We start from the raw sequence: 26,213 nt of genomic DNA, 5'->3' as shown, positions 1-26,213 counted from the left end.
CATGTCAACATTTGCATCATTCAACCACCAGCAGTTTTTTTTTTCTTTTTTCTCCTTGATAACTGAAATTTCTCATGGTAACCCTTAGTAATGTACTGTAGATTTTTCTTTAGTTTCTTTCGTTTACTTCCAGTTAGATACTGTATATCTAAGATTTACTTGAGGGCAATAAAAACTATACATTAGCCTACACATATAATAGTTACTGGGAGGACTGTAGGGTCAACACACAAATTGTGTAAATGCAGATTAGATGTATGTCTGGAAGTGCTAGAGACGAAGCTCAACTTATAGTTCCTTTTCGAGAAAAAGGAAAAAAAAATTACAGATGGAATAAAACCACAATTTTGACAAACATTGACTGATCCAGATTAAATTCTTCTGGGACATGACATTCCGGAGGAATTGAAATGCTGCATCTTAACATACACAGATCCGAATCCAGGGAATAACTTATCTGGTATTGCATAGCAAAGTGCTCTACAAATTGCTCTACAAAATGATCAAATTGCTCTACAGATAAAAAGATGTTTAGCAGTTTTTGTCAACACCAACTTATAGTATTAAAAAAGAGATAGAGTTCACTGCCTTCAAAACTTCTACAGTAAATTCGGAAGAATAAATTTTTTCCCTGTGAGTCTGATTGGGATCAAAGAAAGTACCAAGATTTGTTATACAGTGGTACTGGATAATAGAAAGAACACATTGATATGCTTTTTTGGTGTGTAAGAACAGAGATTACAATGTGTTCGATATTGAAAAGGTGTCGGACAGACCCCCAGGCTTAATTAACATCAGAAAGACAAACTATAACGACTCCCTACATACCTTCAAAAAAGTATGGATTTTCTTCACGGAATGAAGGTGAGATACGAGCCACTTGAGATAAATTATCAAATCGTCTTTTTGTATCGAACTGTGGGCTGGCGGACGACCGATCAGTATGGATTCATGGACAATGGAAAGTCTCTGAGCCCTAGCAACAGCATCACTGTACTCAGCCATGATTGCCCTTCAAGTAAGAAAGAAAGTAAATTCAAACATATAGTTCACATTGAAAAGAGCCTTATCATTACATTTGATTAAATAAATTTGAATATGCAACAGGGTAGGGTCAGTAGAATGGATAAGAACGAATTTCAAAGTTCAATGCCACCTGCCATTGTAAAAGTATCACCCTACTCTTGCTCTGATGTAAAACTGATACTTTAAACTTCACAGGCGATAACTCCCCCCCCTCTGCCCCCCACATACCCACACATAAACTACTGCTCCCCTCCCCCACCTCCACCCAAACTATAAAGAAATGATAATAATCATACGTATCACACTACAAAACAAACAATAATTTCTCCTGGAGCCACCATATGCCATATATAAATATTTGTGTCCCATCAAAACTACTAGATCTTCAAAACTTCAGGGGGGTGTTATGAAAAGTGTTGCTTGCAATGACACAATTTTTCTCTGGTACTATTTAATTACCAAACTTTTTAACACCATCAAAGTGTGTGCTAAACATAACATGATAAAACATAACATAACAAGACACAACATAACATAGCAAGATGTAACAAAACATAGCATGACATGACATTATTGTAATTAGAAGACTACATAAACTTACAGTAGTCTCTTCTGGTAAACAGGATACAACGATTCCAATGTCTTTGTGTGCTCGCAAAATCTTCTCCACCGTAACATGTGCATGTGTTTACATTGTACTAATTGCTGAATGCGGTCACAGAAAAACTGAAAAATCAATAGACACCGATATATACATAAATATCGACAACAAAAAATTAGCAAAACAGTATAAAACACAATGACAATCAGACTTAAAACAAGTCTTCAAATATTTGTCCTTAAAAAGAACTTACATTTTTCCTAATTATAAACCAAAATGATGCACACACTCTTGAAAATATTTGAGTGATTTTAAAATAGATCAGGATCTTTCACTACTTTGGTTATTGTCTTTAATACTGTGAGCTATATGTTTTATTCATGTATTATTGCCTAAAAATTCTTCCTGTGGATGAACTTGACTGCTTGAAAAAATATGCTGGGAATATTCTGCATTTTTAAGCCAAAAGTCACAACTCACAGCATTTTGTAGGATAAATATAATTCAAATTTGGTGACTTTTTTTATGAATGCATCTGGCAACAGTGAAGTCAGCGGGTGTCATTATGGCAACTGAGCAGAAAATGAATTTGTTTTCTTTATAGTATAAAAGTCATTTATCCAAAACAAGAAAATTAATATTTCCACTGAAAGGGTTGCATTTGATGATATTTTAAATACAGAGAATATTGAGAGCTAAGCAAAAACAGTGAATGGAATGCAGAGATGAAATTCAAACTCTGGTCACTAAAATGAATTTTTCTTTTTTAACCATACCTGGTGTAGTAAAAGTGGAAGACTATTTTCAGTGTATTCCTTCATCAAGCAGTTGTCCATTTCTTCTTTCATTACATCTGCTTGAACGATCAATGGCTGAGCTTCAGAAACCTGCCGTAATTGAAAATAAGGAAACAAATCAAAATGCGGAAACCAAATACGAATCAGTAAAATGTCACGAGAGTGACGAAAGTATTCAATGAAATTAATAGGACAAGGTGCCTTCGTATGCAACTCTTTACAAAGACGACATAACTATTCTTGAATGTCCCAGTAAAATACTACATGTGTCATGTTTTCCTTTTCATTTCTTCTGAAGTTTTTCCTCTTTTTTTATTTTTATAATTGCTGCTACTCTCTATTTTCCTCTTTTTGTCTCTTTACAGAGAATAATAATATCATTAGATTTCCAAAGATATATTTTACTTCATGTCCAATCAACTTCAAAACTGTGATAAATTAATCAGCTTCATATTGAATTTGATGCATGACAAATAATATGTCAATTTTGTGAACTTGCAAGTTAAGTTAAGAGGTTACAAATGTTTTCTGCTATGCAGTATGATGATATCGGTTTTATGAGTAACATACAGAAGAAAGGAAGGTAATTTTTTGGTATGTGATGTAAATTTCATAACATTATTGACCAAAAACTTTATGTTGGAACAGCTAAAAGTTTACCAAGACACTCATACATGGCAGATCTGACTACAACTACACACCCCTCCTCTCCCCATTTCCACCCCTCCCCCCCCCCCCAATAACATCCTCCTCATATTATCCAAGACATGGAAGAATTTTCAATTTAACAATGATGTGATGCAGTGAGGAAGCAGTGCTTTATGGGAAGTACTTAAAGGTTTGTTCACTTTTTCTAACCTATTTGGGCTTATTTTAATCTTTAAATAGAGTGACTGCCGGTTGCAACATCCGAATTAAACTCTTGTCAGTTTTCAAGGTTTCATGCTTCCAGCCCAGTGAAAATTATGTTTTAAATTAATGTTCTTTTAATTAATTACTGTTACTTCTTGAGAGATTTGTTTACCTTGTGTTTAAAAAGAAATCAAATATTATTACCTGCATGGCCCTCTTGATTACTTGTTCCCTTAACTTTCGGAAGTGTTCCACTCCTTTTGGGATACCAACAGAGCTGAAAACCAGAGAAGTACCAAAGGTCACACATGTGAATTTCGATGACTTACATGTCAAGGATGAAGTGCTAGGAACATTCTGTAGTTGGTTTCACACACAAAAAAATTACATATTTTCGTACTAAATTTGCCAACCTTACACACCCTTTTATATGCTGATTTTAACTTGTAAATCATGCACAGAATCTTTCTATCATTACCTTGCAGCTCTTGGCACACCTGTAAGCATCTCATTTTCTTCAATGTCATTTTTCAAATCCTGCAGCTCTTTGACCAGCTCCGTTTCCAAATCCTTTATCTTTTCGCTGGCCCCAACCTGGTACAGTTCCGCAGTGGAAGACATCTCTCTGCTTTATTCCTGGGCTTTATTCCTAAGTTGTACAGTGCAGTATATTACCTGAAGGAGTCAATCAGATTTAAAGATCATTGGTTTACTACATCAAATATTGTCATACATATACAGAATCCTTGAGATGGATTCAAAGTGATACATTTGTATGAAAAGTGTCATTAGTATATGAATTACATACTGGGTGACTAGCTTGCGGAAGTTACAATTAGTTTCCTGCGATAGAAAGCACCGTTTTTTACTGGTATGGAATAACATATATGGGTAAAAATAATTAAAGCTCAAGTACTATTTTGGGGTGTGCATTGTTTTACTATTATTTCATGGGAGGATAGTCAACCCCCTTCACCTCCCATTAAAGCATACAAAGGCAGATAGAGTGTATCAGAGTACAGAGTCTACTGCCAAAAATTACTGTAGTGAAGCCAAATTTTGTGGTTTGCACCCTATGCATATTCATGTGTTGTTACGTAATAGGCTGTTTGTAGCGTTAGTTGTGCACATAGCTTATGCATGTGTGTTTGGTAGTTCTGTACACACTGCGATAATGGCTAGCAGCGTCTCTGCAGAGCTCTGGGGTTCGCCTCGTAAACCCCTTAGTATTTCTGATAATATTATCCAACACGTTCTCTGCTTAAAAGGTTACCCGACTGACTTATACTTAATGATAATGTCAGTGACAAGTTGATTGACCAAGATATTTTAGTTAGGATGGTACTCTGTAACTTTGCAATACTAAGACTTTAAGAGCAATAATTTTTCTTTCAAAGGACAGCAGTAATGAAATTGTTATTGAAAAAGTGGTTGCAATTTGACTTCCAAACATGGCAAAATGAGGGTCTTTCGGTGCAGCTTTGTAAGTAAAACACAGTAAGCGGACTTTGGAACATGCAAAGTTACCATACAGTAACATTGAGTTATTCATGTTCTGGAAGTCTCTTTACACAGTCGGAAAACTTACCAATTAACCATGGAGGGTTATGTGACACGCTCCCAGGTGCTACTAACATATTATTTAACACTTGTAAGTTCAAAGTGATAGGCGTACCATAATATTCATTGCAACATTGGCCTAGGTTCGGATGGCAATGTTTTGGTTTTCCTACACAAAATACAAATTGTAGAAAACACAAGTTATGGTTTGACTATGACTAGAAACTTCAGAAGTATATGTTCCAAATTCTTCATCTAGTCTTCAGGCCTAGTGAAGTATGATCCACATGATGCAACCTACAGTAGGCTCAGCTCAAAGACCTAGACCAAGCCGCATAGACTATAGGCCTAACTGGTACTGGTAGTGGTACCTGAGCTTGCCAAGTTGGAGTGAAAAGTTTTAACGGGGCATTGTACAAGATTGATTCACCAAGCTAGACTAGGCCTAGGCCTGTAACTGTTATAATAATTGAATATCTACTCGAGCATTGAAGATCCGTCCATTTCTGGTTATCCTTCTCCCAAGCGGTAAGTAACTGTCACAGCTAGCTTACGTGTGTTCTTCTACCGATCACTACACAAAGTTGTTCAACTTTTGTACATTCTTCGTAACTTACAAGCCTAACGTTACACCTGTTGGAAATCTTTGGTCGTTTACTTTAACGGAAGGAATAGCCGAAGCTACATTGTATGCAAAGAGTACAGAGCTACAGGTGCATTGCATAACAACGTTCGGTTACTACGGACTCCTCGTACCACAGTGAGCAGTGCTAAAAGCAACATATTCAGGTATGAACTGTATATACTTTTAATATTATATTTACTCTTAAAAAACTGTTTTTGATTTAAGAAAAAATCAGTTCCTTTAATAATCAATTTTATGATTTTTAATGGAGTGGCGTGTTTTAGACATGAAGAAAATTACACATTTCAACTAACGATCCCGCTCCACTACGTGTAAGAAATTTCACCCATCATCAAACTGTAATACCAAGGGCGATTTAACTGCATGCTCTATGTAGTGTATTTTATTGAGCATTGGATGCGTCCGCTTGCGAGGGTTGGATTAACAAACATCTTGCAGTTTCCGCAGCCGAACGAAACGAGGAAATCAAACATCATTTTCTCGATTCGTAAGTTTGACATGTTCAGAAGAATGAACATTCTGTCATTGGTTTTGTTTCATGCTCATGCAATTAATATAATGCTCCTGATTCCTAAATAAGATCTAGAGGGAATGATCCTAGTTAGCCTAGCCTAGGCCTATATATATTTGCGGGCCATCAACTTATTGCATTAATCATATGTTTTTGTTATTGGTCCATATGTAGCATGTAGGCAAGCCTTATAATACAGTGGGATAACGTATCATTAGAGTCGTCTAAGGCTAAGTATGTTCATAACCAAAAAAGTAAATAATATCTTCAACGTATTTTCAGCGTATTTTATATGGTAGAATACCGCAAGTTTGCGTGTTCCTTTAATTTGCATACTGTAATATAACTTAGTTACAATAACTTTGCTGCACTGATACAGTGTCTGATAGACACTGTAGTTGCTGTGTTTGTTAGTGAAATTAAAAACCACATTATTAATCGCAATTTTAATCTACAAAGCGTTTACGAAAATGGCCAAAATTCCCACAGAGGAACTGTATTCTGAGATGCTTTTGTGGATTACTTCACCCATTTAGCGGAATAGTCAACTTTAACATATGTGCGAAGTTGGGAATTTTTCCTTGCTTTGTTCAGTTAAACTAGCGACCTTTGCAAGTATAATTCTTGATATTTTTGGTGGAATCTGGTCAAACCATCGATGAAATCACCTTGCTAAAGGATAGAATTATTACAGCAGAGAGGTCATCATCACAGCCTTTCTTTAAAAGAACATTAATACCCTTACGATTGCAAATTTACCATAAACTATCATGTGATATATCGTTTTAAGGGGAGCTACTTACCCAATCATTGCTTAAGTAAGGGATGGCGCACTTGCTTATTTATGCTACCTTGGGTGAGATAAGCATTTCACTGGTGATCGGTTACAGGCCACGAGACAGAAGATCCGCGAGACCGAAACTATTACTAGGCCTATAATAGTGGTAAAACAAATATAACTACTGGTAGTATTATGTTGATAAAGCGTGTAATTAAAAAGAATTTACAGCCATTTCTTTTCATAGTGGATACCAGTGACTTGTGCACGGGGGCTGGGGCAGCTTACTTGATACTAGGGCTCCACTAGTGGCGTAACCAGAGGGGTTGTAGGGGGCAAAAACCCCGCTCTCAAAATTCTTGCCCCCCCCCTCCTGCTCCAAAAGAATTTTTAGAATACAATATAACTTAATAATTAGATATAGCGATACCCTAATTTAAACAATATTATCCTCGCCCACCCTTGTATCAATCTCTTTGACCCCCTCTGAAACCCCTCTAATGAAAAAGTCTAGTTACGCCTATCGATGGACCATCCATAGACCATCGGTCTCGCAACAATCTGTTCGCGAAAATTCGGTCTCGCGGACCTTCGGTCTCGTGGAATTGCCCCTGGTGATCAGTTATATATACCAGATCATCAGTTACTGTAACTTATTTATTTACCTGATCATTGGTTAAATCAACACCTGTGCAATACATCTAATTTACTCGATTGTCAGATGCCTGGTATAATGCTCATCAAACTTAGGCCTAGACAACTGTCACAAGATGAACACAGCATTACAACAAAAAGTATGAATATGGAGAAAAAATGACAGTTTGTTCCATATGTACATTGTGAAAAGAATGAAAAATTTCTTATAAGTGCTTACAAGTTTTGTTGGGTAATATGTATGCCCTTCTATGTAAGGCTATGGTGGTCAACACTGTTGCCTATAATCAGTAGAATTCTAATAATATATAATGCCTACCCAAAGTCTACCCATTCAAAAGAATACTTCTTTGTTCTCAATAACAATGCCACTGAATGAAATTAATACAAAGGAAAGAGCATATAGACTTTTTCATCCACGTACGTCACCCCACCCCCACCATGCACTCTTCTCTGTACCCTAAAGACACTGTTGGATTATGTTAATTTCCAAAATCTGGATTTCCAGATTTTTTGGGGCTGAATCTGGCCAAATCTGGAAGGCTATTCAGCTAGGTTTAAATGCTACATCCGGCACACCTCTATCTAAGATAATATCATGAATTAAAATATTTTCATGATTAGACTGGATGCATAGGTCTACAAAAAATACTGTTCTTTTCTCTATGGATTGATGAATCTTTCACTGTCTCAGGCAATGTAATGTGCTCAGGTGAATATAAGCAAAATGCAACCAACAATTGGGGTAAATTTAGCCGCAACCTAAATTGCTTTTACGTTCCGCAGGTGGTGCAGTGCCCCAGGATGTTAGATAACAATGACATGGATAATCAATTCATTTCGTCGCCTGAAGAGTTACTTCACGCACACCTTCCTGTTTGAAGATAAGCAAGACTTGGAATGGAAACAACAAGCAGCCGCGGTCGAGAGGAATTCTATGTACAAGCTGCTTCAACTTGGCGGCACAGGATACCTGGTAGACGAGTTTCTGAAGAGAGAGACTGACAACCAGTATTTGGAACTCGTTCGGAAAGAAATTGAACCGTTTCTTTACCGAAATGAATCTGATGGAATCATTACTGAACTTGAGTTTGCCAAGTACAGAAGGAAACTCTTGTGTGTTAATGAGGTTAGTTCAGATCGTTAGTGGATTGCTGTAGCTGAATTAATATCCATAGGTAATGCTTAAACAGAACTTTGATCCTTGAGGTCACTGGTTAAGTATAAATTTCATAGGTCATTCCAAAACTTTGATTAGATTTACTGTACCTGAAATGGTTTCTTCTCATTTTTTTTTTCATTTATAAAAATATATATCTGTGGTTGACTGTGCATGGTTAACTTTGGCATCTCACTACCTCTCACAAAAACATAACAAAAATTGTTTTAATGGATTATAAGCTATTTAAGGCTGCCTAGCCCACATGACTGGAGCACAAGATTTAAAATATTTCTGAAGTGACTGAATATTCCCCCAGTCAGTCATCATACAAATATGATAAGTGTTTCACATCATTTTAATTACAATTTGTATGGCTTGATTATTAAATGATACATTGTTGCTATTCACTGTCACATTGAATCATGCATCCAATGAGAACGAAAACTTCAGAAAGTTAGTAATATATATTTCAGTAAATCTAAAAGCAACGATATGGAGATTGACGGAGGCTGGAATGATGATCTGATTCATATGTAATTCTCCTTGTATTAGAAATTCTTTATATTACACTGAAACTGATTGATCTGTCCAATTATTTACAAAAAAGTGGTTGGATGATATATGGTAATATTGAAGTTCAGGTTAACATGGTTTAGAAAGTATACAAGAAAAATATATTATGTACACAGACTGAAATTGTCCATTAACTTTTAACTTAAGAGAAACTTTCTTAACAATAAATGAATGTTCAAAACATACCTCCCTGTGAACATCAACCACTTTATTCTGTCATCACAACCCTATTTAGTGCCATGGGTGAAAATTGTACCTTTAATTTAGTGCCATGGATTAACATTACACAGTTAAACAAATTATGAGTTAAGCTTTCTATTCCTGCCTAAATGTTTTTTGTTTTCTTTGGTACACTTGCTGGTTACTTCTAGAGTTATGACGTTCACTACCTGTCAGACGAGGAACTCCTGGAGGAGTTTCATAAATACCAGTTGACCGCAATCAATAAATTTACCCCTCACGCAGCCTGTTGGGATATCAATAATCGTGGAACAGCAGGGGAGACCATAATCCATCTATGCTACCTCGTCAACACAAACATACACAAAAGCATCGCCAGGCATTTGTTGAAGCTTTATCCCAGACTTGCACTGGACGTGTATGAAGGCAGTGCATATTACGGTAAGAGGTGGTTAGCGAAGGCTAACTTTGAGATGTTTTAAGTTAATCCAAATTGCTCTTGGGTGTTAAACATGTTAAAGAACTCGCCAAGAATGTTACTAATTGGTTTATGGATGTGTACACCGCAGAAATATTTGAATGACATCATTTCAATCTTATCCTTAATTCTTATTTCTTGAGCAGTCCAAATGTTCTCTTCTTTTTTTGGAATGTTTTTTTAGTTTTTGCTTTTTATCTCAAAAGGAGAGACAGCGTTACATCTTGCTATCGTGAACAACGATTTAGAAACCGTCAAATTTCTCGTCAACGATTGCCACGCACGACTGGACGCCAGAGCTACGGGTCGTTTTTTCCGTCCGAATGGTATTAAGAAAGGTCTAACCACCGCCAATGAAAAACTAGATTACCAAGCGCAGGCCTACTATGGTGAATACCCTCTGGCCTTTGCTGCAAGTCTCGGCTTTGCGGAAATCTACGACTTTCTGGTGGAAGCAAGCGTTAGGTCAAAGGAACAGCAAGGCAAGTGTAATCCCGATGCAGCCGATTCGTACGGAAATACTATCATACATATGATAGTCATACACAACCAAAAGGTAAGCAATTTCTCACTCTGTATAACTATGTTTCTTTTTTAAAATGAAAACGAAAGTACAGGTCAAAATTTCTTTTCGAAATGTTATAGAGGAACATAATCTAAGCATTCTGGTGAAATTTGCATTCGATTCTTATGTACCGTTTTTGAAATATTGACAGTTGAAGTTGCAACCTTTCATATGAAAAGTGAACTTGGAGCAAACAGGTGTGACATCATTGTTGCACACTGATACATAATGTTTTGATTTCCTTTAAAATTTGTCTTATTTTATACTCCACAATTGGATGCATCCATAATGTGAATATACCATAGGTATTGGTATTTTATAAACTGCACATCCCATTTAGACAACCTAGTAACCCTATCCAATCCAAGGTCAAATCAATAGACTGAAAAATATAGAAAAATAACAATGACATCACACCTGTTTGCTTCAAGTTCATTTTGGTAGAATATCAGATAACTGCAACTGTCAATATCTCAAAAACAGTACATAAGAATTGAAAACAAATTTTAATAGAATATAAGAAATATCAAGCTTGCTTGACGATCACATCCTTTGTATATTAAATATATATTGTTCAGAATATTTCATATCTCTGATTTACATCAACATCTTCTCTCATAGCTTATGTTCAACCACGCTGTTTTTCACTCCAAAATGCCTGTCAACTTTACCAGCAAGAACAACGCCGGTCTCACGGCGTTGCAACTTTCTTTTAAATTGGGTAGAGGTGAACTCTTCACAGCCCTGTTAGACCTTACCAGTGAGACCCAGTGGATATTTGGCAATGTGGCTTACGTGGCCTACCCCTTGGATCAGCTCGACTCCATCGGACCTAATGGAAGCATGAGTAAGTTTTGTTTTGGACTATACCATTCCATAACAGGTTGGCGTGGAGTTTAACAATGGTGAAAGGTCGGCATAGGTTAGGGAGTAATAATGATATAAATAATATTAAATTCACTAAATTATAATAGGTTAGGGATGTGGAGTGTCGTTCTCAAAATAATATGAGAGGATGAGAAAACGGCGACTGTTTTAGATTCTACACAAATACAATACACCCCTCTCATAATAGTGGAATATACCGAGCAGGACATGATCCGAATTGTCCCTTACTCATCTTCCCACTGCCACTCTGTTCACGAGTAACTCAATGAGCAAGTTGGTATTTTTTTTTTTTTTTTTTCATTGTTGAAAAGCAAGAATTTGATTGAGCAAGAATCCATTAGATTTTCCAATCTGAAATGGTCCTTCAAATTGTAAATAAATTCCAGAAATGACCTAAACCTATAAAGTAGATAGCCAACTGGTGTCAAGTGTAGGTAATAAGCCATTGGCCTTGCCAACATACACATATGTGGCTACTTAGCATTGTTAAATAACTGCTTTCCAGGAAAATATCTGATCCAGGATAATACTCTTTGCTGCAAACTTCTTGTATCAGTAATGAGTACTCTCTCAGATATTGTACGACTTCTATCATATAAACAACTAATTAATTTTTTTTAAAACAATAATTATGATAATTAAAATAATGAACTGGTTCATTACAGACAAGCAGGCGGCGATTACCACCATTGTGGAAAACGACAGCATACCCCATCTCAAGATGTTGGACGACCAAGTTCTGAATGAGTTACTGGACAAGAAGTGGAAGTCATATGCAAAAGTATGTAATATTGTTATCATTATATCATTGTACCAGAATTTGACTCTGCTAGTTATTATCTAGCAATAGTTTGATCACGGTCCAAGTTTTTTTTAAATTAATGACCATCAGCTGGTAGTGAAATCTCTTAAACTTATTACTGCATATAGCACATTGCTACATTCCATTGCAAAATGTTGTGGTCCAATGGCTAAGGCAATGGACTTGCGATCTGAGGATTGCAAGTTTGAGCCCTGGCCCGATCATTGCACTGTGTCCTTGGACAAGGCACTTAGTCTGCATTGCCTCTCTTTCAACTAGGGGTGTAAATGTGGACCCTGGGAGGTAGCTTGTAAAATATAGTTGTGTGAGCTGGTTTGTGGCTGCACCTCAGATCCCCTGTGTGGGGGAGGGGGGTGGACACTAAGAGGTGACAGACTGTGGTGCTACAGGAGTAACTGTTTGAATTGTGCACATATTGGTGTGTGGGTATGACAAGTTACCAGTGACAAAAGATTTAACTGTTGTAAAGTGGTGTGAGAATGCTCTTGGCCATTAAAATTGATATCAATTAAAATATGTGTTAGTGTGTTACTTTTACAATTCAATTTAAACAGATTTGATTTTGTGGATGGGGTTAGGAATATGGAGGTGAGGGGCTGTTATATACTATTCTTCTCCCCCTAGTTCCTACTCTAGGTTATAATGTATGGTCACAGAAGCAAACACAAGTCATAATGGACCCCTTATGTCAGTCAACTTTCGGGTAAATCCTTTTATATTTCTTGTAGCAACTGTATACAGCTACAGTAGCACCAATCCTTTTAATATCACATTAACGAGTATGCGTTTCGAGTAAAACTTGCATCTTTTCTATATTTCAGAATCGTCTTCTTTTTAAATTTTTCTGGGCAATCCTTCATTTGTTGGAGATCAGTATTGCTGTTTACCTTCGACCTGCAGGTGACCTGAGGTCAACAGATGGGCCAGTAAACAAGGTCAGTTCAGTTCTGAAAAATTGTGATGTCAGAAAGTGCTCTTTAGACCATATAATGCATTTTCTGTATTTTGAACTTTAACATGAGGAGAATTAGTCCATTAACCATAGGTTGCATTTTTCAGCTCTCTTGACCTCAACTTACTGAAACTTTATCTCTTTTGCAAACAGACTGGTTGGTTTGGAAGAGTTGATTTGTTCACACCTTGCCATGTCTGCCTTGATCTGATAGTGATTTGGCTATTAGCTGTGTGAAGAGTTGCATAATAGACGAATAAGCAGCTCAACTAAGGTACGAAAAGATGGGACTGATCACTCAGCTAACCAACTGGAAAAAAACCTGCCATTCAGTACAAACCGCAGGTTTTTGGATGCAACCTATAGCTAATGGACACTTTCGTGGCATGAAGACATACCTCCCAATGACAATCATTCTTGTTATGTAATGAAATTAACAAATATTCATTCAGATAGTTCCTTTATTTAACATTGTTATTTGAATAACAACTTTCCTCACCTCATTTGTCATCCATTGATTATGCATTGTCAGCTAGCCAAATTCATTCCCTAAATTATAACTTTTAATCCTAATTTTTTTTTAGGATTTTTTTGTATGATACTCTTTCACATACCCCTCCCACCCCCCCCCCACCCCATCTTGTGAGGAAAAGGTGCTCAAATCATTATACTTACAATTTCATTTCCTTTCTCTGAAGTTTCGGATTTTTATCGAGGTTAGTCTAGTGATCGGTTGTTTTGCCAAAGTCATCACAGAGATTCTTGAAATCTTATCAAGAGGTTCCCTCCTGAATTACCTAACATCCCTGGTGAGTAATTACTGGAACATTTTTCATATTTTACTATCCTGATCATTACAACAAAATAATGAAATATAATTACATGTAATTTCAGGAATGTCAAATTTATTCTATGCTATGTTTTGGTGCATCTTCAATATCATGTAATTATTTTCAAGAATTTTTTAAAGTACTGTCAGTGAGGGCCCCAAAACATTTTTGTAACTTTTTTTTTTTCCAAGGTTTTAGAGATTTTTTTTATAGAATGCCTTCTTTGGTCTTAAACATCTACAACAATTTAGTGATCCATTCATATAATTCAAATTTTACTTAATGATTTGAACAACAAGTGGGAATAAAAACTTCAATTTGTAAGCAGTTTTCAGTGTAACAGAAATAAATACGACTGTATTTAAGAATATTGTTTCCGTTAATAGGAAAGTGATTTGTTGCTTTGTTCTTAATGAAAGTAATTTATTTTCCCTTTATTTAAAATTAGATTGGAATTAATAGAAATATTGTTTTTAAAAGAGAATTAGAGTTGATATGTTTAACTTATTGTGATATATGTTTGTTTTTCCCCTCCCAAGATCTACTTTACAAACTATTTTAATTATTTTTCTTCCTTTTAGATTCATTTTCCAACCAAGGGACTTTTCAACATATCAGTGTGTTTACAGCTATCGTGTGTGTTGTGGAGGTTTCTTGGACTGCAAGTAGTTGAAGATTATGCATTTATTACATCCATACCTCTGGCATGGCATTACCTATTCTTCTTTTTCAGGTATGTTAAGGGTTTTTTCTGTTACGTTTGCTTAAAAGAAAAACAAAAGAAACTAAAAACTTGATAGAATTTAGAACAATTGATAAAAGATAAGTCCTGTGCTCTAATGACTCACATATCCAGATAAAACAGAGCTTGCATTATGTTTTGGTGTTCATTCTTCTCATCATTTGAAAATGCTGAAAATAGAAAATGATTTTATAGTGTGTTGAAATAATGTCTATAGAAGATTGTCTCAAAGCTTGAGAAACTCAATATATTAAGATTTAGCAGATAAGCGCTACACTTGAATGGGCAGCTGAACCATGGGAGGGTTGGGGGGGGGGGGCAGAGTGCATGTGCTAAACTACTTTGAAAAGACTTGGAAAGTGCCCATTTTTGTAAATTACTGTAGAAGTGCCCTTTTCATTAAAAAAAAAAAAAAAAGTACACTTGTTCCATTTTTGTATAACAAATGTCATTGGATTTTGTAATCCCCTTTTCGTGTTTTTGTATTGTACCCTTCAGTAGAGTGACACTCAAATTCTGGAATTGTTTTTGGAAGGATTGCACAAATATTCATCTTTGTCACTCAAGTTTGAAGTAACTTGTGGTTTGTCCCATCGAGTCAAAGTCACATGTCCCAACTGTAACCTCTTCCACTGCCCCATGCTGTACTTTTTCTAACCTGGACTCTATTTTGCATATAACATTCAAGGCTGAAATGGTTACTTTCATTAGATGTTTAGGCCTTTACTGACTATCACACATAGCTCTGCCTTAAGGACTTCTTTGCAGAATTGTTTTGTTTTGTTTTTTTGACTTCACATTTCTTTTGGGTTTTTTTTGGCTATGATCCAAATGATTGTTTTTAGATGTCATCCTGTACTGGGCCCTCTTATCGTGAGTTTGCAGAAGATTGTCGTCGGGGACCTGTTCAGGTTTAGCGTCATCTATTCTATCTTCCTCATTATGTTTGCTGGAGGTGAGTGTATGTATTTTAGATCCTCTTGCAAGCAGGAACTCACGAAGAAGCCATCATTTGCTTAACAAAGCAGCATGATGACCTAAGTCAGTCTCTTAGGTTCATATTAAACGTCCATGATTATGAATTGTCAATTGTCAACAACTCTGTAACTGGACGACATACATTAATCTTGGAGTGACTTGGAGTGTGCTCAAGTCAAAATAAAACATGATAAACATTATGACCATCTGAGTGAGTGAGGTTCAGTATAGTGCGGATTACAGCTGATAGCCAAATCCATCTTATTCATGACTCCTCCTAAAAAATATTAGGTAAAACATATGCTGCAATGTTATCACTGTCTGGCATCTTGAAACTTTCTTTATAACTGTTGATGTCCTTATACTACCAACAAGTTTTTCATTACAGGTGTACAGGTGTCATGGCATTCAAACTATTTCTTTATGAGCAACACTTTCCTATCCTTTGTTGCTCTTAGCATTATTCTATTACATGTTCATGTTTTGAAATGTTTCTATTCCTTACTCTAAAACTGTTTTGTTACAAGCAACACTATACTATCCTTTGTTATTCCTAGCACTGTTCTACTAATTGTGCATATTTAGAAGTGTTTCTATTCCTTCCTCTAAAACTGTTTCATTACAAGCAACACTATACTATCCTTTGTTATTTCTAGCATTGTTCTACTACATGTGCATGTTTACAAGTGTTCTATTCCTTCCTCTAAAACTGTTTCATTACAAGCAACACTATACTATCCTTTGTTATTTCTAACATTGTTCTACTACATGTGCATGTTTACAAGTGCTCTAGTCCTTACTCTAAAACTGTTTCATTACAAGCAACACTATACTATCCTTTGTTATTCCTAGCACTGTTCTACTAATTGTGCATATTTAGAAGTGTTTCTATTCCTTCCTCTAAAACTGTTTCGTTTCAAGCAACACTATACTATCCTTTGTTATTCCTAGCACTGTTCTACTAATTGTGCATATTTAGAAGTGTTTCTATTCCTTCCTCTAAAACTGTTTTGTTACAAGTAACACTATACTACCCTTTTTTGCTCCTAGCACTGTTGTACCTCTTGTACAAATAGCAAGGAATTACAACTGTTTCCATCCCACAGTTTGAACTTTTTCTCCTTCTTCTTGCCAGTTTTCTACTTTATGTTCATCAACGTGCCTGCCTGGCAGACAGATGCCTTTCTTTCAGCCAACGGATCTTTCATGACTCTATTCAGAATGAGCTTTGGCGATTTGCACGTAAGAAAACAATCATAGGTTTCATCTATATTTCAACTATTAGGAATGCTTTCTTACATTTACTGTAAATATAATATGGCTAACCATATATGTCCCAACAGCTGTAACATGTTGTTGGATGACTTCTTTACTAAGCCGTATTACATTCACACATAATCGGATACCTGTCGGTCTAGATTGGAGATGTATGAGGTTACAGATGCTGGAGTACATCTCAACCAATGTAATCCAGGCCACAATTTGCATCCTATAATTCCATGAGCTTTCTACATTTGTATACCTTAGCAATGGGCATCTTGTGCCAATGTGTCAAGCTTCAAATTAGGTAGACAATAGTTACAGAGTATTTTTTCTTGGGTTAACTTACCTTACGTAATGCTAAATAACATTGGTGCAATGCTGTAATTTCAGGGAAAGGAGTTCCGTTGTGGAGAAGTATTGGTAAGATGAATAGTGTTCCCCCCTTCTCCATAGTGTTGGCTAACATAAGTTTGTTTGTTTTCTTTATGGTTTGTTTTTGTTTATTTTTTAAACAATGCACTAAAGTCCCCCTTCTCAAATCCATAAACCTGTTTGGAAAGATCTATGATTGTGTACATGCTATTTTCCTTTCTCTCTTTAAATATTTTTCTATTGTGTTATGTAAGAAATTTAAAAACGAATATTGATACTTTGTGTATGAAGGCCTCAGTTGATATATTAACATTGTTTGCTATCATTGATATCACTGTTGTATTCATATTATCTTTTCTCACCGCAGTTTAACGACATGATCTTCTCCCGGTTCGGGACTTTCACTTTCTTAATATTTGGGATCTTCTTGATCGCGATTCCTCTCTTGCTGTTCAACATGATGATCGCCATGATGACTCGAACATTTCAAAATACTCAAGACAGATCGCTGATGGAATGGAAACGGCAGGTAAACTACACCGAAATACATGTCATGTTAATCAGAGAATATACCTGCCAACGAACAGGGCTCTAGAATGGTCGGCATAAAGTAGGGTAGAGGGCAAGGTAAACTACACCGAAATACTTGTCAGTTTAATCAGAGAATATTCCAGCCAATAAACAGGGCACTAGAATGGTCTGCATGAAGTAGAGGGCAAGATAAACTACACTGAAATACATGTCATGTTAATCAGAGAATATACCTGCCACCAAACAGGGCACTAGAATGGTCTGCATAAAGTAGAGGGCAAGGTTAAGATAAACTACACCAAAATACATGTCATGTTAATCAGAGAATATTCCAGCCAACAAACAGGACTCTAGAATGGTCTGCATGAAGTAGGGTAAAGGGCAAGGTAAACTACACTGAAATACATGTCAGTTTGATCAGAGGATATTCCTGCCAACGAACAGGGCTCTTGAATGGTCTACATAAAGTAGGGTAAAGGGCAAGGTCAACTACACTGAAATACATGTCAGTTTGATCAGAGAATATTCCAGCCAACAAACAGGGCTCTAGAATAGTCTGCATAAAGTAGAGGGCAAGGTAAACTACACTAAAATACATGTCACGTTTATCAGAAAATACTCTTGTCAACAAACAGGGCTCTAGAATGGTCTGCATAAAGTAGAGAAAAGGTCAAGATAAACTACACAGAAATACATGTCATGTTAATCAGAGAATATTCATTCTTTCTGTTGTCATCTCTTTACAGTGGGTCATGATCATTCTTAACATCGAGAGATCTCTTCCAAGGAGATTTTTAGTGAAGCTTCGTGAGAGTTACTCGTCCGACATAAAAGTTCACAGAGATCAAAAAGCCCGCCGTGTCCACCAAAAGCCGCTCCTCGCAAAAATGTTTGCCGCGAAGTCTGAGAGGTAAGGTTTTGTCGACACTGCTCTAGTGATTGGTGTAACCATCTTCTTTTACTCCCATGACAGAGATCTTTGCCAAGAACCACTCCCACAAACAGCAAAGAAAAACCTTGTTCCGTTTGGGAGATATCTTAGTTTAAATACCCTGTCTGGGAGCTGTCATTTTGTACCTCTATGATGTCATTTTGCACCTCTATGATGTCATAGTTTGCACCTCTATGATGTCACAGTCACACCTCTTGTTCATAGTGGCACCTCTATGATGTCATAGTTGCACCTCTATGATGTCATAGTTGTACCTCTATAATGTCATAGTTGCACCTCTATGATGTCACAGTTGCACCTCTATGATGCCAAAGTCGCACCTCTATGATGTCACAGTCGCACCTCTATGATGCCACAGTTGCACCTCTATGACACCAAAGTTGCACCTCTATGATGTCACAGTCGCACCTCTATGATGTCGTAGTTGCACCTCTATGATGTCATAGTTGCACCTCTATGGTGTCACAGTCGCACCTCTATGATGTAATAGTTGCACCTCTATGGTGTCATAGTTGCACCTCTATGGTGTCACAGTCGCACCTCTATGATGCAATAGTTGCACCTCTATGATGTCATAGTCGCACCTCTATGATGTCATAGTTTCACCTCTATAATGTCATAGTCGCACCTCTATGATGTCATAGTTGCACCTCTATGATGTCACAGTCGCACCTCTATGACGTCAAGGTCGCACCTCTATGATGTCATAGTTGCACCTCTATAATGTCATAGTCGCACCTCTATGACGTAAAAGTCACACCTCTATGATGTCATAGTTGCACCTCTATGATGTCACAGTTGCACCTGTATGATGTCAAAGTCGCACCTCTATGATGTCATAGTTGCACCTCTATAATGTCATAGTCGCACCTCTATGACGTAATAGTCGCACCTCTATGATGTCATAGTTGCACCTCTATGATGTCAAAGTCGTACCTCTATGATGTCAAAGTCACACCTCTATGATGTCAAAGTTGCACCTCTATGATGTCAAAGTCATACCTCTATGATGTCAAAGTCGCACCTCTATGATGTCAAAGTCGCACCTCTGTGATGTCAAAGTCGCACCTCAAATATGTCATAGTCGCACCTCTATGATGTCAAAGTCGCACCTCTATGATGTCAAAGTTGCACCTCTATGATGTCAAAGTCGCACCTCTATGATGTCAAAGTCATACCTCTATGATGTCATAGTCGCACCTCTATGATGTCATAGTCGCACCTCTATGATGTCATAGTCGCACCTCTATGATGTCAAAGTCGCACCTCTATGATGTCAAAGTCGCACCTCTATGATGTCAAAGTCGCACCTCTATGATGTCATAGTCGCACCTCTATGATGTCAAAGTCGCACCTCTATGATGTCAAAGTTGCACCTCTATGATGTCAAAGTTGCACCTCTATGATGTCAAAGTCATACCTCTATGATGTCAAAGTCGCACCTCTATGATGTCACAGTCGCACCTCTATGATGTCATAGTCGCACCTCTATGATGTCATAGTCGCACCTCTATGATGTCACAGTCGCACCTCTATGATGTCATAGTCGTACCTCTATGATGCCGTATTGCCAGTAGGATCTAAAACCGTTTACTTTCTCTCTGTTTTTTCTTTTCATATTTTCAAGGTAAGAATGTTAACAATGTCGAAATTCTAATCAATGCCATCATACAGTCAATTTTCAGAGGTTTCATCATTTCAGAGTCAACATTTGCAAAACCATTCATTATGGCACCTTGTAGCTCTACTTTCAAGAGCAAATATTTGATCTGAAATTTCTTCTGTTTTTCTTGGAATGTTGTTTCCTAGCAGAGAGAAGGATGAAGATTCCATGGCGAGTGCTAGTGAGAGCTCTGAGATACCGTTGGTGAACGTCTCGGCTCAAGGAGATACCACGGTAGATGCAGGTCGTGTGACGAATAACGAGTATGTAGAAGTGAAAGCAGTTCTGGTTCACAAAGTCATGACTAAAAGCCAGGCCGCAATGAGGAGAGACGTGCAACTCAAGTGGAGGGTAAGAGTTCAAAGACGGTTGTGTTTCTTAAGATAAAAAATGAGAAAGTGCCAAAAACATTTTTTTTTTTTTAAGTGACCTGAATTTTGAAGTTTTGGGTATTAGATTTTGTAGATTGATACAAAGATACTATTTTAATCTAAAAAGTTGAGAGTCAGTCTTGATGAAGTGAAAGTGAAGGGTTTTTTGGGCAAAGTAGATCAAGATATATACTGTGAAGGAATAGGAAAGGGGAGAATGATGAAAATAGATTGTGTAGATTACAATCAATTTTCACTTTGCTCAGGTTTCTTTCATATAACTACTGTTACCTTCTGTGCACATTTTTTGAGAAGTTCCTTCACATTCCAAAAACGTAGCTAAACTGGTATTTAGACTCAACAGCTAATAACAATGTCAGCCCTTGTTCTGATTGATATGCAAAGTAGGCTAATGAATAAACATCAACCCTGACATTGTGGGTGGATCATGGCTATGTATAAATATTTGTATGTGTAAAAGTAAGTTGGCCTGACGTTTCGATCCTAACAGGATCTTCTTCAAAGGCTAAATGACAAGTAACAGTAACAGAAGGGACAAAAACACACACAGAATTCAGACAGGTTAATGAGCATGGTGAACACAAAGAGATATGTGTAAGGGGATTAGTAGACAAGGGATGGAGAGAAGAAAGAAACCAACAGGGGAAGAGGAGAGGTAGGAGATAAACAGTGGAGGGACAAAGAGAGGATTAAGGGAAGGGGTAGGGAAGAAAAATATTTGTGCCGGAAATGCTTTGTTGATGTCCTGTTGTTCTCCTTATACAACAAAGGAGCTGTTAGGTTTGTGTTCAAACAATGTTTGATACCCAGGCAGATGGTCCATCATATGTCATGAATTGCCATCGCTGACTTGTTTACTTTTACCTTTCGTTACAGACTCTACGTAGAAAGTTGTTAGATGCAGCTAAGGAGCGTTTGGCCAGAAGAAGAGAAACGAGTCATAGCCAGCAGAACTAAGAGTCTTAAGTTCTTACAGGAATCTGTAGAGACCCCCAACTCATCAAGAAATGCTCAAATAATGGATCAAAGTCACGACTCAAATTTGAAAAAACAATTGAGTAAACAACACAATTGAATTTTTTTTATTTCTTATCAAATATGGCAGAATTTAAACACTGATTTTGTAAAAATGTTAAAAAATAACTAGAATGTTGCATTTGATCACCAGACAGAAGTTTTGATACCTAAACCTACTTGGTGGTAATCAGAGTGCTAATTGCAGGTGATCACTAGTTAGCAGCACTGGTACCAAACCAAGTCATAAAATCTAAACAAGATGCTGCTGCAAGGTCTATGTACCTCTAGCATTGATTTTAATATTGTATATATTTTGATTTAAAGAATGAAAACTGTTAAGAGAAAACACAACAGTGTGGTTTGATGTGTTAGCAGCTTCCTTCAAATATTTAAATGTGTGAAAATGGTGCTTTCAAATTAGTGCTTTGTTGCATTTTGTTTTTAACACCCTTTGTGTGGGAAGCTGTGTAAAACAGCAGTTTTATTGATCTTTCACTTATTCCTAATGAAATTTAACCGTCAACTTAACAAACATCAATATGTTTTGCTTTAACTTTGCTTAATGAGTAGCAGGATTGTATAGCGAAGCTGACATATCAATTTCATGTTTTTCTATCATAATTATGCAAAAGATTTTTGAAACCACCCAAAGTTTTACCATGATGCAACAAATCATGGCCGGTGATGTTAATTTTGACATCATTTTCTCTGTTTTCTATATCCAAGAGGCTTTCACATTTTGCCGTAGTTTCATTTGCAAATATATCATGTCTTTCTTCATACTGTGTACTCAAAGAGAAAATATTTTGCAATGTTTAATATAAATATTCATATTTTAATGTCCTCCAGTCACCTTGAGTTTGAAGACTACTAGAAAAGTTTCAAATATATTTTCTTTGAAAATCGAGATGTGGGTCAGCAATATTGCTTTTTGACATTTTTGATGATTAATTAATAGCATTTTGAACCTTTTTAATCATGTTACCGTAAATGTTGAAAATAGACACTTAGTCTTTCATTAATTTTAGGTACAACATTAACTGATAATCCAGGCATTTTCGTCTTATTCTTTTTCTTTTCTAACTACCGTTAAGTTGTCTTTCATTGAACCATTGTCTTTCGTGATACATTTGTCATGTCTTTCTGATAAAATAGTAAGCGCTTTTTACAATATAAATATTCATATTTATTTGAAGGATTACAAGGAAATGGAAAGAATATTTTGTACTTTTCAAATTGAAATTGAATGAAAATTGATGATATAGGTCAGTAATTTTGCTTTTGGCTATTTTTGATTTCCAATATAAAAAACAATTTTAACTTTGTTCTAATCATGCATCTATAATATTGTAAAGAGACATTCAGGCTTAATGATAATTTTATGAACAACACAACCAATAATCTAGTGACTATCTTTTTTTTATTTCCTTTTAATTTCCAGTGCTTTTGTCTTTCATTGAACCATTGTCTTTCGTGATACATTTATTATGTCTTTCTGAGAAACTATTAAGAAGTTGCTACTATGAATATTTCATATTAAAATTAAAAAATACAAGAAACGGAACAACATTTTCTTCTTCCTCAATTACAAGTTTCATTTTTGGTCTCCCAATTTCCTCAAATGTTAGTCTAATCAAACATCCATAAATGTTTTGTAGAGACTCAATATTACAGTGATTCATGAACAGCACAACTTATAATCGAGGGATGTTTCCTTTTCATTCTTTTCTTCATTTGAGTTATTTCCCTTCATTTGTCTTTCATTGAACCAAGTCTTTCATGACATACTTTCAGGTACAGTTATTTAACTCGTTACTATGGCAACTGACTTCTATACATTCCCAAGTGAACAATTTAAATTGCTGTATAAAGGCAACATCTATCCATTAGGCATACTTTACCTTACCTAACTTTACCTTTACCTTGCCTTACTTTACTTTAACTTACTTTACAATACCTAACTTTACCTTGCTTTACTTTAACTTACTTTACATAACCTTACCTTGCTTTACTATACTTTACTTTGGTTACAAATGTTGTACTACGGTTTATAGTTGTGCTGAATCATTTATTTCAATGACAAACTGAGCATTTATATACACATTATTTTATTCAGCATTGCAACGGTGCTAAAAATGTACTTTTTAAATTGTTAAATATTCAAATGCAACACAAAAGAGATTTATCTAGTCAATCTAGGAAATATATGGCTTTGATGGAATTGATTTCATTTCTTGAAATTATGTTGCATATTTTGGTATTCTTCAATATGTGAATGCTTAAAGAAACTTCCACTTTTATGTAGATATGATTGCAAATAGTAATAACTGCAGCAGGGATTTGGACTGTTGTTAAGTATATTAGTTCAGTCAAAACAAGATCTAGTCTTTCAAAATTTCATAAAAAGCCTAATATTTTTGTAACAGAAAAGCAAAATGGTGTACCAATTTGGAACTGTTTACCTACAATTCTGTTTATTTTATTTTTCAATGTTGGTTTGTAATAAACATCTATTGAATGTATACATGATTATGTACAATCTACTAATATTTTTTAGTTTTTGAAGTTCACAGAACAAATTTCAAAGTACATGTTACCCAATTTTAACATCATGATCTTTCACAAACAGAAGTGTGTGCGCAGGCTGAAAAATTGGCATGAAGGAATAACTTGAGCACAATTCCAAGTTTTATCAAATTTCGAAATATGATACTTGAATCAACCCGCCAGTCTTGTTTGTAAAAACATATTCCATCTTATTTGCAAAAGCTGTTTGTGTGCTCAATAATATTTCATTTCCTATAATACCAGCATGTCTCAAATATTTATTAAACTGGTCTACATGATCGATTTTTGAACGATTTCCTTTCCCACCAAAATACTAAAATGTTCCATTTGTTGGTTTGTATAGAAGTGTTCATGCAATTTTTACATTCCAAGTAGGCTAGGCTAGTTAATCCTGCTATGAAAGTGTGATAGGTCTGGGCTAACTGTCGAAGGTATTTACAATGAGAAGTATATAAGAGACTGTATTTCAATTTCATTACAAGAAGTCTTTGATACCATGAGACTGAGGTAACACCAGCTGATTTCCTATTTGTTTGTCATACAATAAAACATTCTGTAAAATGTTCCATTAATTTGTCCATCATTGTTAGTTTAGTTTTCTATGCTTTGATTGTAGCTGCTCTCACCTGATCTTCCACCTTCAATTCCAGTTTTGTACAAACAATTGATAAAGTGACGTAAATACATCACGTTAGTGTGCTAGTACAAAATAATGTTTTTATGCTTCCTCATTTAGTCTTCATAATATTGCATGGGCTTCAAGTTTATCTCGTAACATCCGTCCTTCTTGGTCCTCTTCCTTCCTGTTCCCACAAAGAAGCTATAAATCCAGTCCATCCTATGAAACAGAGACTTGAGCCCCTTTCATTGACTAAGTCAAGTACAAAACAATTGATTGTTGGTGGTGCAAGATCATAGTTCTGACTAGAGTTAAATCACCAGAAAGTGATATTTGCATCCATACAAATATTAAATAAGTTGACTCAAGGTTTGACAGAAAATGAATATACAATGACAACCTATACTTGGACTAAAATGCAGTGCTGTAGCACAGGGATGCAAGTAGGTATGCTACTGGGGCTTTATCCTCCCACCCCCCCCCCCCCCCACAAACCCTTTGGCAGACAGAATATAACATAATCCTAGTAAACAGAACATAGCATGTATGTGCAGTACAACCAGGCATGAGACTCTTCCGCGGAAACGCGGATTTCCGATTTTTTTTTTTTCATTTTCGCGTTTTTTTCTCGTAATTCGCTTTTTTTATTATTATTTTTTTTTTTTTCATTTAATTTTTTTTTTTTTTTTTTTTTTTTTTTTTTTTTTTTTTTTTTGCCGAACATGCTGGACTGTGCAGGGAAGGAACACCGAATTTGACCAGTGGTGGAATCAAGTAGCACAAAGCAAGCAAAAAAGCCTTTTTTTGGTTCAAAAAAGCTAATGGATAAATTATACAAGCAGAAAATCCACACTTTTTTGGCGAATTACGTGATGTGATAGATTCCATCTAGAGTCCACCATTTTGCATTTAAGCCCTCCTTACCTGACAAAAAAATTCTAAAGGGGAGGGGGACACCCCCTCCTCTTAAACCCCTCCCCCAGGACGGCCATCGATAAGTTTCAAATTTTTTTTCCCCGGCTCAGTCTCATCCCTGGGTACAACCCTTGACAACATCTTAGTCCACCACCATCCCCTCCTCAGACAAAAATGGTGGTTACACCCCTGTTGTAGAATAAAAATATTTGTGAGTTGTCACTATCAGAATAGAAAACTCAGGGAAAGTTAGCCTGATTTATTTTATGGCACATTACATTATTGGGGTATGTTAACCAAGAACCTGTCTTGTAGAACAGGAAAC

At 36.1% G+C, this 26,213-nt stretch overlaps 2 protein-coding genes across 4 annotated transcripts in view; one reads left to right on the top strand and one right to left on the bottom strand.

Moving 5' to 3' along the window:
• LOC139960876 (uncharacterized) overlaps positions 1 to 5,551 on the bottom strand; it is a 52,084-nt gene extending 46,533 nt beyond the window's left edge. Inside the window, exons 1-6 of one of the 2 annotated variants that reach the window (XM_071959540.1) lie at positions 5,318 to 5,551; positions 3,755 to 3,951; positions 3,481 to 3,553; positions 2,404 to 2,514; positions 1,628 to 1,752; positions 829 to 1,012 (exon numbers count right to left, since the gene is read on the bottom strand). In XM_071959540.1, coding sequence (XP_071815641.1) covers positions 829 to 1,012; positions 1,628 to 1,752; positions 2,404 to 2,514; positions 3,481 to 3,553; positions 3,755 to 3,897 — 636 coding nt within the window. In that variant the 5' untranslated portion in view covers positions 3,898 to 3,951; positions 5,318 to 5,551. The remainder of the gene's footprint in view (positions 1 to 828; positions 1,013 to 1,627; positions 1,753 to 2,403; positions 2,515 to 3,480; positions 3,554 to 3,754; positions 3,952 to 5,317) is intronic. The other variant, XM_071959539.1, reaches the window with a different exon arrangement.
• A 268-nt stretch (positions 5,552 to 5,819) lies between these two features.
• On the top strand, positions 5,820 to 25,424 carry LOC139961814 (transient receptor potential cation channel subfamily V member 6-like). Of its 2 annotated transcripts, none has more exons than XM_071961359.1 (15): positions 5,820 to 5,969; positions 8,212 to 8,554; positions 9,532 to 9,781; positions 10,025 to 10,374; positions 11,005 to 11,230; positions 11,937 to 12,052; positions 12,916 to 13,029; positions 13,745 to 13,855; positions 14,458 to 14,609; positions 15,464 to 15,573; positions 16,732 to 16,838; positions 17,599 to 17,760; positions 18,509 to 18,672; positions 20,527 to 20,728; positions 21,646 to 25,424. In XM_071961359.1, the coding sequence occupies exons 2-15, from the start codon at positions 8,243 to 8,245 to the stop codon at positions 21,724 to 21,726; spliced, it is 2,457 nt and encodes an 818-aa protein (XP_071817460.1). In that variant the 5' UTR covers positions 5,820 to 5,969; positions 8,212 to 8,242; the 3' UTR covers positions 21,727 to 25,424. The 2 variants fall into 2 exon arrangements, with proteins under 2 accessions (XP_071817460.1, XP_071817459.1); XM_071961358.1 differs by having other exon boundaries at positions 20,524 to 20,728.
• The last annotated feature ends 789 nt before the right edge of the window (positions 25,425 to 26,213 follow it).

Source organism: Apostichopus japonicus, chromosome 20, assembly GCF_037975245.1.
Source record: "Apostichopus japonicus isolate 1M-3 chromosome 20, ASM3797524v1, whole genome shotgun sequence".
NCBI classification, from domain to species: Eukaryota; Metazoa; Echinodermata; class Holothuroidea; order Aspidochirotida; family Stichopodidae; genus Apostichopus; species Apostichopus japonicus.
Note: the sequence above shows the minus strand (reverse complement) of the source record. Positions and strands in the feature narration are given on the sequence as shown.